This window comes from Nuphar pumila, chromosome 1 (genome assembly GCF_984573655.1).
Source record: "Nuphar pumila chromosome 1, dmNupPumi1.hap1.1, whole genome shotgun sequence".
In the NCBI taxonomy this organism is placed as follows: domain Eukaryota; kingdom Viridiplantae; phylum Streptophyta; class Magnoliopsida; order Nymphaeales; family Nymphaeaceae; genus Nuphar; species Nuphar pumila.
The window spans coordinates 1401713-1419115 of NC_143249.1; the positions used below are offsets into that span (position 1 = coordinate 1401713).

Consider the following 17403-nt stretch of genomic DNA (forward strand, 5'->3'; position numbering starts at 1 on the left):
GTGGGATTCAGTGAATCATCGGGGGCGAACATACACCACCCTCTCGTTTAGGAGGGTTACCCCTCGACCATCCGGCCAAAAGGGTCCATCGAAAGGGTGCTAGCATTTCATCGTGCCTCTCCGATGATATCTCTAGATGCAGTTGGTCACCATTCGACATCATGGCTTTGGCCGAAGAACTGGAGGGTGTCATACCTTCCACAACATTAGCCCATGAGTGTTGTGGGAATGATGGAGAACGTTGGCCAGGGCTATCAGAGATCATGCTTTTCGTCACCCTTCGGCCAAGGATGCAAGTTACCACCAGAGTCTACGTTCATGTTGATAATGTTAATGATAAAGCAAAGAAGGTTGATAAGAGGCACAATCAACTGTTGCATATGAAGAGGCATAACCAAATATGGGATAAAGAAGTTCATGATAAGGAGGAGCACAACCGAATATGTGATAAGGAAGTCCATGATAAGGAGGAGCACGGTGAGGTGGCCAACCGAATATATGATAAGGAAGTCCATGATGAAGAGCACGATGAGGTGACTAACCCAATATGTGACCATCATAGGCTAAGGCAAATGGAGTCTGTTGATAACCAAACGAAGGTTATCGATAATAACCAACTCAGGCTAAGAGGAGTTCACGTTAAACATAAAGAGAGAGAGAGAGTCCAGATATTATAAATAATAATCAAATAAGGCTAAGCGGAGTTCACAATAATCATAGAGAGAGAGAGTCTAGATATGCTTGAAATATCTAATTGTAAAAACTATATAAAGGCCCTCAGTAATAGAACCTACTCAAGTCATTGAGTTGAGTAGAGTATTTGGCCCATGGACGTAGGTGATAACAAACACCAAACCACGTAAATTGTGTGTAATAAGTTGTTCTTTCAATTTGTTCTTTTTGTTTTCATGGTATCAAAACTCTTTGCCTGGTGAGGGTGTTTTTTACATTCATATTGCTTTTGTCATTATTATGGCTGCTATCTCAACCAAGTCGACTTTATCGGTGAAATACTCATACCTGTTTAACCTTAATGTCACTAATTTCGTGACAATTAAACTCAACCATAACAACTTTCTGTTATGGCAAACTCAGTTTCTTGGTCTTGTTGAAAGCTAAGACATGACAGGATTTCTTGATGAGAAATATCCCACGCCGCATCAGTATATACAGACTCCAACTGATGCTGCTATGAATCCTGAATACATGGTATGGAGAAAATTACACCGTTTGTTGCAATGATGGATAATTGATACTCTTGCAGAAGAAGTCCTTGGAATTGTTGTTGGACTTCAAACCTCTCGAGAGGTATGAAATGCTCTGATAACCTCCTTTGCTCATGTATTTAAAGCACATGAGTTCTTGCTTGTTTAAAAATTACAACTACATCGGAAGAATGAAATGCCTATAGTCGATTATATAAATAGTTTCAAAAATATATATGATGAGCTTGAGGCCATAGGCAAGCCTATTGATGATGACACCAAAGTGTTTTGGTTATTGAACGAGCTTGGAGCTGGTTACGAATCGTTCGTTATAACCATCCTAAAGCCACCAACCCCGTCATATGAACAAGCCATCAGGTTGTTGCAAAGTCATCAAACCATATACGATCTTTATGAAGGAGTGAACAACCACTCAACATTTTTTAGTCAAAGAACTTGAAATCAAAAATATCGATATTTCAACAAAAAACAACAGTTTTCTTCAAAAGGTCATGAGTTCACTCAAGCAGGTCAAACCATAAATCGTGAAAATAATTCAACCTAAAAGAAACCTTTCAATGGTCAAGTAGGAAATCAAATTCAATCGAAAAATAAAGAAAAGGGTGTGACCTGTCAAATTTGTTTCAAGCCAAATCATAGTGCTATCAATTGTTGGCATCGATTCAATCAGGCATTTCAGGCAGAAGATGTCCCTCACGCGCTCGCAACCTTAAAACTCTCTGATGTACAAGATAATGCATGGTTTTCAGATACAGGAGCAACTACCCATGTTACTTCAGATGTAGGTAAACTTGGCAATCTTAATAAGTATTATGGTTCAGAAAAAATTATGATTGGTGATGACTTTAAACTTGTTATTACTCACACTGGAACGACAGACTTAAAGGTTGGAAGCAAAAAAATGATTCTTGAAAATGTTCTTGTTGTTCCTAAAATTGAGAAGAATCTGATTTCTGTTAGCCAGTTAACATCTGACATGCCTTATTCCTTTGAATTCTCGTCTAACGGTTTTTTGGTGAAGGATCAAGCTAATAACAAGGTGGCAGTGACGGGCAACACAATCGATGGCCTGTATGGAGTCACGTCGGAGAATAAGCAAGTCTACTATTCTACATGATTTCGATCTGTTAGCAAGGATGTCTGGCACGCGAGACTCGACCATCCTAATATGCAGCTAGTTGATTTTTTAGTTAAAAACAATTTTATTGAGGTAACCGCACAAAATAAATTTTCTTCAGTATACTCGAATTGCCAAATAGGCAAAATATGTAGGTTACCATTCCTTCAAGTAGATGAACATTGTTCTCAATCATTTGATAAGGTTTATTGTGATTTGTGGGGACCAACACCCATATCTTCTTTTCAATAATTCAAGTTTTATGCTATATTTGTTGATGAATATTCTAGATTCAATAGTTTTATCTGTTAAAGGCCAAATCTTAACTCACATAAAAATTTATTGAATTTCACAATTTGGTGATTACTCAGTTTGAGAAAAAAATCAAAGTTTTTCAAACCGATGAAGGAGGTGAGTTCCATAGCCATGTGCTAGAAATTTTTTTGAAAGAAAAATGCATCAAACATATTAAAGCCTGCCCAAAATGTCGGAACAAAATCGAATGGCAGAGTGTAAACATCTCACTATTACTAAACTGGGATTAACTTTGATTTTTCATAGTAATATTTCAACACATTTTTGGGTAGAAGCTTTTTTCACGGTTGTGTGGTTGATTAATAGACTTCCATCTCCAAATCTTCATATGAAGTCGCCATTTGAGTTGCTAAAAAGAAAACAATTAGATTTTTCATGCCTTAGATCGTTTGGCTGCAAATGCTTTCCCTATATTAGAGACTACAACAAAAATAAGTTTGAACTACAGTCTCTATCATGTGTATTTTTGGGATATAGCAAGTTTCATAAGGGATACAAATGTTTTTATATCCATACATGTGTTTGCTGAACATGTTTTTTCTTACAGAGCTCCTGACAAACTGTTTTTGTCTATATCTGACAATGAAGAACTAGTAAGTTTTATTGATTCAAACTATTGTCATCAAGCTGATACCTTTATGTAGAAGAGTTGTATTAATGATAACCGCCAAACTAGTGCTCTCCAAGATAACACGTCTAGCCTTCCCATTAAGAGTCAAAATGATTTTCAAGATCTTGATAACCATGAGACTCGAAAGCAGGTGTCATTCAACCTGCAGATTCTAATGTTGTTGGGACACATATTCAGAACATTCATCCTATGGTCACTCGGTCGAAATAAGGAATAATCAAACAAAATCCTAAATACTTCTTAGCTCTAACTATACCACTGAAACAAAAATCTGTTAATGAAGCTTTGAAGAGTCCATATCGACGTCAAGCTATGAAAGAAGGGTTGCTTTCATTAGAACAGAATGACACATGGGTTTAAGTTCCTCACACATCTAATATGAATGTGATCGGGAACATATGGGTGTTTAAACAAAAATTAAAAGTGATAGAATCATAGAACACCTTAAAGCTCGTTTGGTGGATTAAGGGTTCAGTCAAATACCTGGAATCAATTTTGCTGAGACCTTCTCTCCTGTCATAAAACCTTCATCAATTAGAATTATTCTAATAGTTGTTGTTGCCTATAACTGGAATATCAAACACTTAGATGTTAAGAATGCATTTTTACATGGGTTTTTGACTCAAGATGTTTATATTGATCACCCCCCTAGGTACCATGATAAAGATAAACCAGATTTTGTGTGTAAATTAAATAGAGCTTTGTATAACTTGAACCAAGTTTCATGAGCTTTGTATGGCATGTTTGGTACATTCTTGTTATCTATGAGTTTTTATTCCATTGTTGCTGACTCATCCCTGTTTATTTATCAAAGTCATCATGAGACAATACTTTTTCTACTTTATGTTGATATTATTCTTATAGAAAACAATCTCACTATGATAAATGAGTTTGTTGTCAAAGTTAGCCATGAAAGATTTGAGCTATCTTTACTACTTTATGGGAATCGAGGTTCACCGCTTCTCTCAAGGCCTATTCTTGAATCAAAAATGGTATGCTTATACTTTATTAGATCGTGCCCAGATGCTTGGCGCCAAGCCTGTCTCCACTCCTATGGCATCTAATCTTCATCCTACGAAAGAAAGTAAAAAATTATTTTATGATTGCACTCTGTATAGAAGTTTGCTTGGAGGGTTACACTATTTGACATTTACTAGACCAACCATTTCATATAACATAAATTATATTAGCCGATTCATACAAAATCCCATTAAGTTTTACTTTCAAATGGTGAAAAGAATTTTGCGATATATTCATGGTACCATTAAGTATGAAACCCAATTATTGGCTAATACTCCAATTCAGCTATATGCTTTCTCTTATGCGAATTAGGCAGGCTGTCTTCTTACCAGAAGACCCACCATAGGCTTTTGCACCTTCCTTGAAGCCAATTGCATATCCTGGAATGCTAAGAAACAACACTTAGTGGCTCATTCCAGCACTGAAGCTGAATATAAGGCAATGACGTCCACTGTAGCAGAACTTACATGGTTGTCATTTATTCTTTGAAACATTGGGATCTATTTATTTGAACCGCCTATTCTATTTTGTGACAATCTTTCATCTCTTCACGTGACTATTAAACTGGCATTTCATTCTCGCATGAAGCATGTTGATATTGATTTTCACTTTGCTTGGAAAAAGGTGGCTTGTGACAATCTTATCACAATGTTTGTTCTTTCGTCACAACAGGTATATGACATTTTGACCAAGGCTCTCTCTCGGATTACCTTTGATCAAATTTGTAGCAAACTGAGGCTGTGGATTCACCCTAGCTCGAGTTTGAGGGAGAATGATAATATTAATGATAAAGCAAAGGAGGATGATAAGAGGCACAATCGACTGATGCACATGAAGAGGCATAACCCAATATGTGATAAGGAAGTTCATGATAAGTTAGAGCACGATAAGGTGGCCAACCAAATATGTGATAAGGAAGTGCATGATAAGAATGAGCATGATGAGGTGGCCAACCGAACATGTGATAAGGAAGTCCATGATGAGGAGCATGATGAGGTGACTAATTGAATATGTGATCATCAGAGGCTAAGGCAAATGGAGTCCATTGATAACCAAATGAAGGTTATCGATAATAACCAACTCAGGCTAAGAGGAGTTCTTGTTAAACATAAAGAGAGAGAATCCAGATATTATCAATGGTAATCAACTAAGGCTAAGAGGAGTTCACGATAATCATAAAGAGAGAGTCCAGATATGCTTGAAATATTTAATTGTAAAAACTATATAAAGACTATAATAAAACCTACTCAAGTCATTGAGTTGAGTAGAGTATTTGGCCCATGAATGTAAGTGATCACAAACACGGAACCACATAAATAGTGTGTAGTACTTTCAATTTGTTCTTTTTGCTTTCACATGTCTCTCTCAACCTTCTCTCTCTAAGAATAGTAGGGCCAATACTTCAACTCATATACCCGTCTTTTAGCTGAAACTTCAGGAAAATGTATCCTTAAATCCAAAAACGTTGCCTGAAGTTTTAAGGAAATGACAAAAAGCGTCCCACTGGTTATTTCTGGAAACAACATGCGTTTGGGCAGAGTTGTAATTCAAGGATATTTTTGTAAAAAGAACGAACATTATTTTTGAAAATTTAAGGAAAAAGTAGGCGTTTGATTTTTTGAAATTTTTGTATTTGTCCAAACATGAACCCGTCCAAACTAAAAGTTGAACTAAAAAAATTTGTTATATGAGCCAACATGGGCACGGATGGCAAATCAAGACCGTCTGATTATGACTCCGGACTACCGAAACGTTTGCACCAAGAACTTATCACATGGTCGTCAGGCACTTGTGATCACAAGTCTTATAAAAAAATATACAAGTACTTATACGTGGTAATTTCTCCACATTTATTTTTTTTCATTTTGAGACAGCTGATGTTTTTTTTTTTTTATAACCCAAAGAAACCCCATCCGGCACAAAGACCAGGTTGCACTGGCTCACCCTTCCACACCTATAGTCCTCGTGCCGGCAGCATAAAACTCCGAAGCTAGGACCCCTTACAGCTGGTGGTTGGTCCGAGGGATTTCAAGCCTACCCTGTGACTTTTAATCAACTTCAAACAAAAGTAACGAGGCATGTATTGTAAACATGCCAGCTCGTACGCGGCTCGTATAGCTCAAGCTCAATGGCTCGACCTACCACAAACAAGCTGTGCTTGAACACATCAAGTTCAGCTTGTTTACTAGCCCTATCTGCAGGACCTTGTCAACAATGGTTTGGCAATTCAATATATATATATATATATATATATATATATATATAGAGAGAGAGAGAGAGAGAGAGAGAGAGAGAGAGAGAGAGAGAGAGCCGAAACAGGATTTCAACGTAACCACATAAAGGGTCAACAGAGTTGAACCCAAAGAGAACTAAAGCAAACAAACAGAAGCAAAACAAACAAAAAACAAGTGGCTCACGCAGGAGCCGCAAAACCAATAATGTCCGCAGAGCACCAGCAGGAGGAAACATAAGATTAGGAAGATGAATACGCAGAATCGCGTAAACATCTATTAGGATTTTTTTGTGCAAGAAGATTAATGTGAACCGGAGATTCCCGAAAAACAGCATCGTTGCGCACCATCATCCAAACGAACCACCAAGTCGTAAACAACCATGACCTCCAGATTAACCATCACTGCTTACTGCGCCGAAGGCAGACCGGACCCGTCAAGCGCAAAGGAGAGAGAGAGAGAGTTTTAAACCTTTGACATATTAAACCATCTAAGGCAGCCCTCATGGTCAATGCCGAAAATAGGCTGGAGTGGTGTAATTCATAAGCCTTGTTCCAATCAGTTGTCACATGGCTAACGTTGTTTGTGGCAACTTCTTCGCTGAATTCTCCCATGGTTTGGGCTAAATTTTCATGCTACAAATTTTTTTATGTTGGTATATACCAAGCAGTGTAGATAAAATAACGCAACTCATCTCGGTATCAGTCTATTGTTATAGTCAACACCATCTTGAAGAAATCAACTCTTAGCACGTGCACGCCCATTCACACAAATACAGTTTATGCCAACATGTTGTGATGAAGTCGTGTACAGAAAAGCATTTTCATGCATAACTTCATATTTATGCCGAACAGTCATGTTCACCACAAACTTGCACCTGTAAAAAGCTTATGTTGTTTTTATGCATTAGTTGTCAGAATAAATGCGTTTAAGAAAATTTTAAGATAGAATGACTGATTTATTAGCTATAAATGACACATTTACCAACTGAATCTTGAAAGTGCAAAACATCTTATAATGTGATTTTATTAAATCATTAAAATGCAGGCTGTGAATAAGATTAATGCGTAAAACAAGCATGACATTTTGAAATTTGATAAGGACATAAAATTGTGATAAATTTGTTAATGTTGGTCCTCATGTGAGTATAAACATTGACATCCACAAATCGAACCAAACACATGCACCCAAATATCTTGAAAAACTTGATTACATGTCATGATCAAATGATTCAATGCTCGTTTCTTACCAAACAAACCAATATAGATCACATCTATGAGGTCTGAGGTATTAAAAAAAAAAATTTGTCTAAAAACTTAATGGTAATTCCTACTCAACAGTTTCGTGCTTTCATTAGTATCAAATGTTTATCACATATAATATGTGGGTTAATGTTTACGACACTATTGCACCTACAATCGAGGTAGCAAAACCCATGTTTCCAGTTTTTGGTAAATCTAAGCTCATAAAAATAATCTACATTCTCTGTTAGTGGGAATTGGCTTTTCTATCATTGAAATTCAATGTACGTGGAGTTTTTTTCTGGTGATGAAAAATCATTTGTTGCAAGCAGATAAAAAGAGCATGCATTTCATGGAAAGAACACGATCGTCCGCTTGATTCTGACTAAATCAATCATGCTAAATCAAAATGACTTGCATCATGAGATCCCAATTACGTCGTAGATTCAATTGACTGTCATCCTATATATATATATATATATATTTTGTTTGCTAGTGGGACAGTACCGGAAAATCTAGTAAAAGCCGTTATTAACTGGTTAGAGAGAGAGAGAGAAAGAGAGAGAGACATTGCATTAAACTGATGGCCGTTACCTACTCAGCGGCGCACTAGCGACGAGTAGACTCGCCCTTCGTCGTTCTTTATTTAAACGCCTCTCTCTCCCTCTCTGGGGAGTGATTAAAAATTGCATGACAGACGACTTTCGATTTTGATGCTTGATCTCTCTCAATCCTTCCATCTCCTTCTCCTTCTTTTTCGCTCTCTTCTCCTGCCTTGTCAAGACCAAATTTCTAGGGTTTCTGAATCCAACCCACAAGGCCACAAACATTAAACCAACGTGGGATCTCCCTTTCTCTCTCTCCTAAACCCTCCAAACTTTGAATACCCAACTTCTCTTTTCCTTCCTTTCACTCTTTTCTGACCACTCAGGAGGAAGGGAAAGAAGGAAAGAGAAGTTCCCTCATCCCCTCTGTCTACGAGATCGGGAAATCGAAGCCATGAGCGGGCGGCGGGACACGCCCTTGATGAGAGCCAACGGCCAGCCGATCCGAGGGTCGAGAATCGCCATAGCTATCGGGATCGGCATCCTCCTAGGCTCGGTCTTTGCCTTCCTCTGCCCCAATGGGTTCTTCCTTCGCTCCCCGCAAGCAGAAGAACGTTTCCAGGTATCCATCTTCATACCCTAGAGAAAAAGCGGTGAAATTTCTCCCTTTAAAATTTCTGCCTGCCCAAAAACGAATGGGGCTCAAAATCTTTACGTTTCTGATGCGATTTGATGCTTCGTATAGTAGGTTTCAGTGGTTGATTTGCTCTTCCCGTGTCCCGGAGATCCCCAGGGATATAGAAGAATTTCTTCTTCCAATTGGCATTTTTCCAATGTTGTTGTTTCTAGTCGATTTAATAGCCCTGATGCGCAAAAATGGGATATGGTGTTCTACCCCGAACGATCGTGGTGCCTTCCATCTTTGGCTTTTCAAATTTGGTTCCCTTTTGAACTTCAAATCCATATATTTATCTCAGATTTTTTTCTGTGGAGGATTTTTCCAAATATTTGTGGTAAATTCCATCATTTTTTTAGTATCTTTGGATGCTGGGATGTATGCAAAGGTTATGCCTTTGCGACCCTTTATACGTTTGGTTAGTTGGGTGATCTGTGTTCCCAAAAGAAATTTCTATTTGTTGGAGATTTTGACCCAAAAGATTGCATAGATGGAAGCAGAGATAAACGGCCGGTTTCTTTGATTGGTTTATTAGGTCAACTCAACCAATTGTGCATCTCGTGAACGGATCAACATGTTGAGGTCTGAGCTGAATTCGTTGTCGGAGAAGAACGAGGAGTTGAAGAAGCAGATTAGGGAGTTAAACATGAAGATTCAGTTGGCAGAAAGAGCAAAAGATCATGCAGAGAAGCAATTCCTTATGTTGGGGAAACAGCATAAAGCTGGGCCCTTTGGTACTGTTAAGAGTCTGAGGACAAATCCAACTGTTATTCCTGATCCGACCATCAATCTTAGACTGCAGAAGATACTTGAGAAGGTGGCTGTTAACAAAGAGCTCATAGTTGCTGTGGCAAATATCAATGTTAAGAACATGCTGGAGGTCTGGTTTAAGAGCATCCAGCGTGTGGGCATACCCAATTATCTAGTTGTAGCATTGGACAATGAGACAGAGAGCTTTTGCAAAGCAGCGGATGTTCCAGTTTACAGAAGAAACCCAGATGAAGGTGTGGATTCTGTTGCGAAGCACGGCGACAACCATGCTATTTCGGGCTTGAAGTTCCGTGTTCTCAGGGAATTCTTGCAGATCGGGTATAGTGTCCTTCTCTCCGATGTCGATATTGTCTACTTGCAGAACCCCTTTCAACATCTGTACAGAGACTGCGATGTGGAGTCCATGACTGATGGTCATGACAACATGACAGCTTACGGGTATAATCACGTCTTCGATGAACCTGCAATGGGTTGGGCTCGCTATGCCCATACGATGCGCATATGGGTTTACAACTCTGGCTTCTTTTATATCAGACCCACTATTCCATCGATTGAGTTGTTGGATCGCGTTGCACAGAGACTTGCGAATGATCGTAATTTGTGGGATCAAGCAGTCTTTAACGAGGAGCTCTTCTTTCCTTCCCACCCTGGATATGATGGTCTTCATGCATCGAAGAGAACTATGGATTTCTATGAATTCTTGAATAGCAAAGTTCTGTTCAAAAGCGTAAGAAAAGACCCCAATTTGTCCAAGGTAAAACCGGTGACTGTTCACATCAATTATCATCCTGATAAGCTTTCTAGGATGCAGGCAGTTGTTGAATATTATGTGAATGGGAAGGAAGATGCTCTGAAGAACTTTCCTGATGGTTCTGACTGGTAACAACGTTACACAGCGTTGGCGTTATAAACGTGAGCGCACTTGGAGTCCTTGGGTTGAGACAGAGATTGTGGAGAATGGCAGGTTCGTTGGATATACTTTTTCGTGGTTACATGAAATGTATACTTTAGAGTGCTGTTTTATGATTGAGTTTCATAACTAGTTGCATTTTTTCCAAATAACTTTAGTGCTGGATGCATCATTTTCCACTGTTTCTTCATGCAAATCTGCTTCACGGGGTTATACTGTTGTGTGTCAGTTCACTTGGATCAGGTTTGCATTACTTGGAATTCACTTACTGGGCTTTTATCTTCGTGATTTCACCATCCTTGATCATGAGGCCTAAATGATCTCGTTCTCTCAAACCTAGTAACTTCAAAAACAACAAAAACCTAGTAACTTCAACCACCTTCAACCCAAAAGATACACATTGTTTTACATAGAGTTGAAAGTTCAACATGGGCTCACCAAGTTTCAAAGGATTAAAGCAAGCATTGAAAGATGCACACTCGAATATGATAACCTTTAAAAATATCTATCTCCTCAACCAAGCTGTAGATAGGATGCTCTTTTAGATGGAGGCTGGTAAAAAGATGGACCTTGATTCAGAAAGTGGGCACTGTATTTCACTCTTTTCCTCGTGATCTTAGTTATTCTGCATACTGTTGCATACGAGGATAAATATCTCCCCTTCCTTGTATTGGGTGATACCCTTGACCTCAGCCTCATGAACATTTTCACTCACTTTGTAGTCACAAAATATTTATCATCTTAGTGAATCTATGGTCATTAGACATATATTTTAGATGTGGCACATAAATAATTGTTTGTTCTTGAAGATTATGCCCATGTCAGTGGAAACTTTTAAAACATCATAATATCTGTTTCTAGGCATTGATGAACGTGATCACAGGAAAATTTTGATAGGTAGACTCAAAGAGCTTGCAGTTCACAAATCATTAGGATCCCTAAATTCTTGAAATCCTAGCAGAGTTTGGTTCTCAAGATCAGTTATTTCTTCCATTGCCAGGTGAAAAGTGGCATGATTTTCAAATTTTGGAAATCCTAGTGTTTTCTGAAAGATTCCAAAGAACCGTTATGTCCTGAGAAACCTTATCACGGTGTTGGTGCTGGGCAAAGCTTTGGTGGGAACTTTTTCTCACCTCCGTACATTTGTGTCATTTCCTTGTGGAAATAATGCTTTATGCAAATGCGTCATGCTAGGAAAAGACAAAAATTTCCTAAGTTGGCAACACTGTCTCAACAATTTACATGCCCTTAGTGTTTTACAAGGATTATATATACGCATATGATAAAGTGTCCCCGCATTTGAATGGCTGTGATGCATTTTGTGGATGTTGCCAATTAAAATTCATCTTAATGTATTCAATGTTCTACAGCTGACGCTTCATGTAATATTTTACCATTTAATTATTGCTGACCATCTTTCGTGGTAGGGACTGCTCTGAGAATACGGGCCTTGTCAGTTACATTGGAGCCTTTTATGTATCCTCAATGACCTGACTTTTGCTTGTAACCTCTCAATTTTAACATGAATGCTCAAGAATAATGCTGCTTTCAATTTGAACATAAATAAACAATGCTAGAGGCCCGCATGGTGACTCCTCCCAATCCATTATAGTATAAACAACAGTTACCTCCATGCACATAGCATGGCATGCAACAGAAAAAAGAATTGGGAAACTCTATATACTTCTTCTCACCTTCACTTGAGATTAGTAAATTAAAGCAGTGGAAGCATGCATGTGAACGAGTATGGTTTCTCTAAAATTCTGTTTCCATAAGACTGATGATCGAATCATGTTGCTATAGTCATAGACAGAGAAATGTCCTTGTGAAAAATGTGCAATTTAAAAAAATAAAAAAATGGGAGCCACTCTCTTTAACGCAAGGAGATCATGTGTGTCTTGGCCTCCCATCTTCCAATTTCAGCTACATCCTCATGAGAATGTAGTTGACAAATCCCCTCCAATCCAGTTCCTCTATTTTCCCTCACAACACCAGCTCCCAAACAGATCCTTATATAGAGATAAAGGATCGGAGTTGTGTCAATATCCAGATCTGCCTATGGATCAGTCATCCAAGAGACAGTAAGGCCCAGAACTGGAGCTGGTAAGTGTACTTAAACATGCCTAGTCACTTAGGTCCACCCATTGTAGCCCCCACTGAATTCACTGTGGGTGTGGGATCATGAGGAGCTCCACCTAAGAGGGAGGATGATTTTCAAACTAACACAAATAAGGATGAGGCCAATGTCCATTACGAGTAGATAAAATTAAACCAGTTTCACGAAGAAATCGCTTCCAGTAAACCATGAAAACTGACGCCGGCCAGCTCTTGGGGTTAAATATTGAAACCGTTCTGAACAAGGAAAAAATAAATAAAATCCCAAAGATGCATCAATGTAGAGAAAGTGCCTAGCTGAAGCAATGTATTAAAAGAGTTTCTAACAGTTCACAATTCCATGCATCACTGGAAATAATAGATAAACTTTTGTTGTAATTGAAGCATAGAGTAGTCCACAAGAATATACAGGACTTAAAACTACCAGAAGGTTCTACAGATGATTTAAAGCTTAAATTAGACAGGAAAGATATCCTAAAGACAAATATCATACAAAATTTTTACACAAAATCCACCATAATACGAATGTTAAAATTGATGCATGTTCTTGCAACCCAAGATCCTTCATTATGACGAGCCTTACAGCTTAAGAATAAGACCTATAGGGCAGTGGTCAATACCAAGAACCTCTGGAAGAATGTAAGAATCATGAACTTGATCGGCTAAAGAATGTGATACGAGAAAATAGTCGAGTTGCCACCCTGTCACATGTAAAGCATAGGAAACAGCTCAACAAAAAGTTACATAACAGAAAAGTTACTTAAGCTCGACAGTGCAGCACACTAAAACGCCTAATTAAACTTTCATTTGTCAGGGTTTCAAGAAAAATATGGATCCATTTCTTGGTTGTGGTGAAGGCTTGCTGATTTCCTATACTAGGACTCCTGTGCACGCATGTGTGTGTACATGACTGCATTTCTTCTAGGTCATGAGTAACTCGTCATTACCCAAAGTACAGAACCAAGTAACCTATGAGAAGGCTTTGCAGATGAAGTTGAACACTGTTCGAGAAAATGTATTGCAGCAATCACACAAGCAAAAACAAAAGATATCAGAAACGCAGTCTTCATGATCAATCCAGGACCTACTGAATTCTCACTAGTGAATAGTAGCCAACAAGAATGGAAACAAAAGTCTAGAACTTGATAACCTTGGTCCCATGTCCTCCATGCCTATAACCCCAATATGTGTGGCCAACCACATTTCTGAAACTAAATTGATTATCTATGGCTTTATGCATTGTTGAATATGTGTAAAGTGTCTCTTATTTTGAAAAGAGAAAATAGTAGAATAACAATATTAAAAATGACTAAAAGAATGGGTTAGAGACCAACATATTCATAAAGATATTATCAACATGCTAAATTCTTAAAATGAATGATATTATAGTACATGAAAACATGACATCTCATAAAGAGACATTCATCTCCATGACATGTCAGTATAGCATGTGAACCCACATGAAAATTGAATTTAGATAACAGTAAAACCTCGATAAAGTGCTTTTCCGTCTCAATGAGTCAAATGAGACAATGTTGGATTATGGATTGGATCCAACTTGATGTGACCCAGTTTGACATGGGTCTATCCAAGAAAACATAACGTTTTCATTATGGTGGGATCGATTACCATTTTGAATTGCATGGTAGTTATGGTAACCTCCCACATTTTCAACTATTTAGACATATGATGAGAGCATGCAATATTGATTTCTCTCTCTCTCTGAGGTTCAAGGGTCGGGATCTCCTCTCAACTTCGAGGCCTGAGCTCATCGAGGGCATCGATTGGATAAGAAAAATGCCGACAACCCATATCCACCGAAACTTCCTTCGGATCGATAATGACCGCTTCCAATAAGTGGCACTCTCCCTTCATGTTTTTCTCCAACATAGAGTTCCAACCTTGAGGCCCATTCCTGCATGGACTTGAGTTCATTTTTGCAACTAATTTTGAAAGAATAGAATTTAACTTTTGTCTAGGCACTGATATTTCTTCTCTTCTTTATTATGCTTAAATGCAATTTGCCAGCATAAGCTTTTCCAGTCTTATTGTCCTCCTTTTTTTTCTATGATTCTTTGTTGCTTTATCTGGGATTTTTTGTTGTTGATGTCACATCCTGCATTAGCACATCCTCTATTTTTTGCATGTTTTATTGAAGCAAGAAACTCAAGCCTCGACTGTTTGAACCTAGGAGTACCTGTCCTCCTGGGCAATGAAGAAGATTTATAAATAAAATGTGATACACTTCCATATTTTTTTAAGGAAGAAAAATGGAATTATTTTGCAGTTTCCTATATAATTCCATTTTGCACATATTCTTGTTTCTTTTCTTAAAACCATCACCTGTTGTTGACCTTATGCCATTTAAAAAACGATAAACTTGAAAATTTTGAAATATTATACCTCCAGAGATACTTTTCTAATTCATCCTAATTTTATATGTTTGGAAGCCTTAAAAGTATCCATAATTACAATGATTTTACATGGTGATGTATACAAGTATCTCATCACTAACAACAAAATGTGTTCCCTTTCATAAATTTGAGGTACTTTGTGTTTTTCTTTCTCCCTGTTAGGGTCCTCTTTCTTCTGTTTTTCTTTTTAAATAGATCTGTCTAGAAGAGATCATGATGGTGTTTGTTTCATTATGAATTTGTTCTGTATTCTTGTTTTAAAACATTTCTGGTAAGGTTGTTCTAGGAATTCTTATATTTGATTCTTGGTTTTTTTTATCCTGTACAGATTTTATGGCCCGAGAGTGGTTGCAAGCCAGTGCCTTTTGTTGACATAATTGAGGGGGCTGCAGTGAAGCGAGCTTATCAAAAGGCTTTATTGTGTCTGCACCCTGACAAGCTACAACAGAAAAGTGGAACTATCCATCAAAAGTACATAGCAGAGAAATCTTCGACATCTTACAGATAAAAGAAATTTTAAAAGGAGATCACGCGAGAACAAACACGCATACATACATACATACTATATAAGTATGGAAAATTATAAACAATGAGAAATTACAGATAACAATTTTAGTACCATGAAGTTAAAGGTTTACTGACTGTATCACACTATACTGTTTTAAGACTTTTCGAGTTGTTTGATAGATTAAAACGGAAGAAATAAATTCTGTAGGGGGACAAGTTTTTGTTATAATAAGGCTTAGTACAATATGCAAAGGAAACAAGTACTCTGAACTAGTGAAAATCTACCATCATAATGTAATCAAAAGTAAAAGCCCCTGGTATTTGTTTTACTCATTCCATGCAAAAATCACGATAAATGAAATGTAAACCATAAGAACTTCAGGGATATCTCCTCAGATTCTAATGGAAGTAGTATTATCATATGGTGAGCCCAGAAGTCAGAAGCACTGCAGGCAAGCTCTCAAAGGTACAAACCCATTGAAAACTCAGCATTTAAAAGGGGAAGGAAAAACCTGTCCAGGAAAGGTCTCCAACAGGATGTGCATGAGTTGGAATAACATTGTTTGCTTATTACTTGTAGTGAAACATCATATGATCATATCATATGCACATACGAAAAGGTCTATAAGTTCTTGCATATGCACAAGCACATAAACATGCACAAAGATCACATTTTGAGGATTCAAGTGGGATAAAAGCTTCTAGTTCAGCAACCCTTCCAATGTCTCAAAAATCTATGCATATTTAATTAATTTTAAACTCGTTGAGCATTTGGAAATTAGAATGATGAGGATGGCCTTCTATGGTCACCAGGGCCATGGGTTATGGGCCACCTGTTTCCAAATGCTGAGATTGGCTTTGAGCACAAAGCAACCCCTAAGCAAACAATGCATAGTGAGCCATCTTTGGGAGGATTAGTAATTTGGCATTCAATAGAAGATCAATATGCACTTGATCCCAAATTGTCTGTCCTTTATTTGATTCACGCAGTGTCATCTCATGATGATATTCCTTTTGCTATTTGATACTCGGATTTTTCCTGAAGATTTAGTCTAATTTTGGGTACTGTAATTGATTTCTTTTTCTGTGGAGGCATGGACAAATTTTAACAACACTGGTTCATTTTAAAGAAGAATCAGTTTCTTATGGTATTGTTTGTATTAGTATCAATTCTTTGCTATTTCAAAGAGTTCGTATTGTTCCTGTACGCAAGTATAGCCCCGAATGAATCAATTTCAGTGGTTTAACATTCTGTTAAATGTTAATTCTTCTATCAGAAATAATTTTTTAGCACGTCTCTCTCTCTCTCTCTCTCATGAAATGATCGCATTTTGTGCTGCCCGAGTTCCATGACCTTTGTTTTCTTCGCCTTTTGGTTTTATTCTTTTCCTTGTTTGGTGTTGAATGTTGGTTTAGTTTGTTCTACCTGAGTAACTGTAGGTTTGAACTTTGAACTCAATAAGTATTGATTTACACACAGCAAAATGGCAGACCCACCAGAATCAAAACCGGATTTTCATTGTTTTCTCATTCTACCAACCCAGCACAGTAAGATAAAACTCATGCTGAAATACAATAAGAATTAAGAACCGGTGGTCTTCCTCGTGTTAGCTAATCATAGTTGACAACAGAGCTTCCCCCTCAAGGCGGCTGATCAGTGGGATGGCTAGGATTCCATTCCATG

General features: G+C 37.8%; 2 protein-coding genes across 6 annotated transcripts in view; both read left to right on the top strand.

Moving 5' to 3' along the window:
* LOC149847641 (HVA22-like protein k) overlaps positions 1 to 2602 on the top strand; it is a 25492-nt gene extending 22890 nt beyond the window's left edge. Inside the window, exon 10 of one of the 2 annotated variants that reach the window (XR_016425817.1) lies at positions 2248 to 2295. The gene's annotated coding sequence lies outside the window, so the exon portion shown is untranslated. Of the gene's footprint in view, positions 1 to 2247 lie in introns of both variants that reach the window. The other variant, XM_090020357.1, reaches the window with a different exon arrangement.
* The window catches only part of LOC149847642 (arabinosyltransferase RRA3-like), a 23416-nt gene extending 7622 nt beyond the window's left edge, over positions 1 to 15794 (top strand). Inside the window, exons 1-3 of one of the 4 annotated variants that reach the window (XR_016434563.1) lie at positions 8458 to 8948; positions 9538 to 10737; positions 15541 to 15794. Coding sequence is in view for 2 of the 4 variants with exons in the window: in XM_090017639.1 (XP_089873765.1) it covers positions 8781 to 8948; positions 9538 to 10656 (1287 nt within the window). In the remaining 2 variants the exon portion in view is untranslated. Of the gene's footprint in view, positions 1 to 8321; positions 8949 to 9537; positions 10867 to 11683; positions 12196 to 15540 lie in introns of those variants that run through there. The other 3 variants (XR_016434643.1, XM_090017639.1, XM_090018621.1) reach the window with 3 other exon arrangements.
* Positions 15795 to 17403: the final 1609 nt, after the last annotated feature.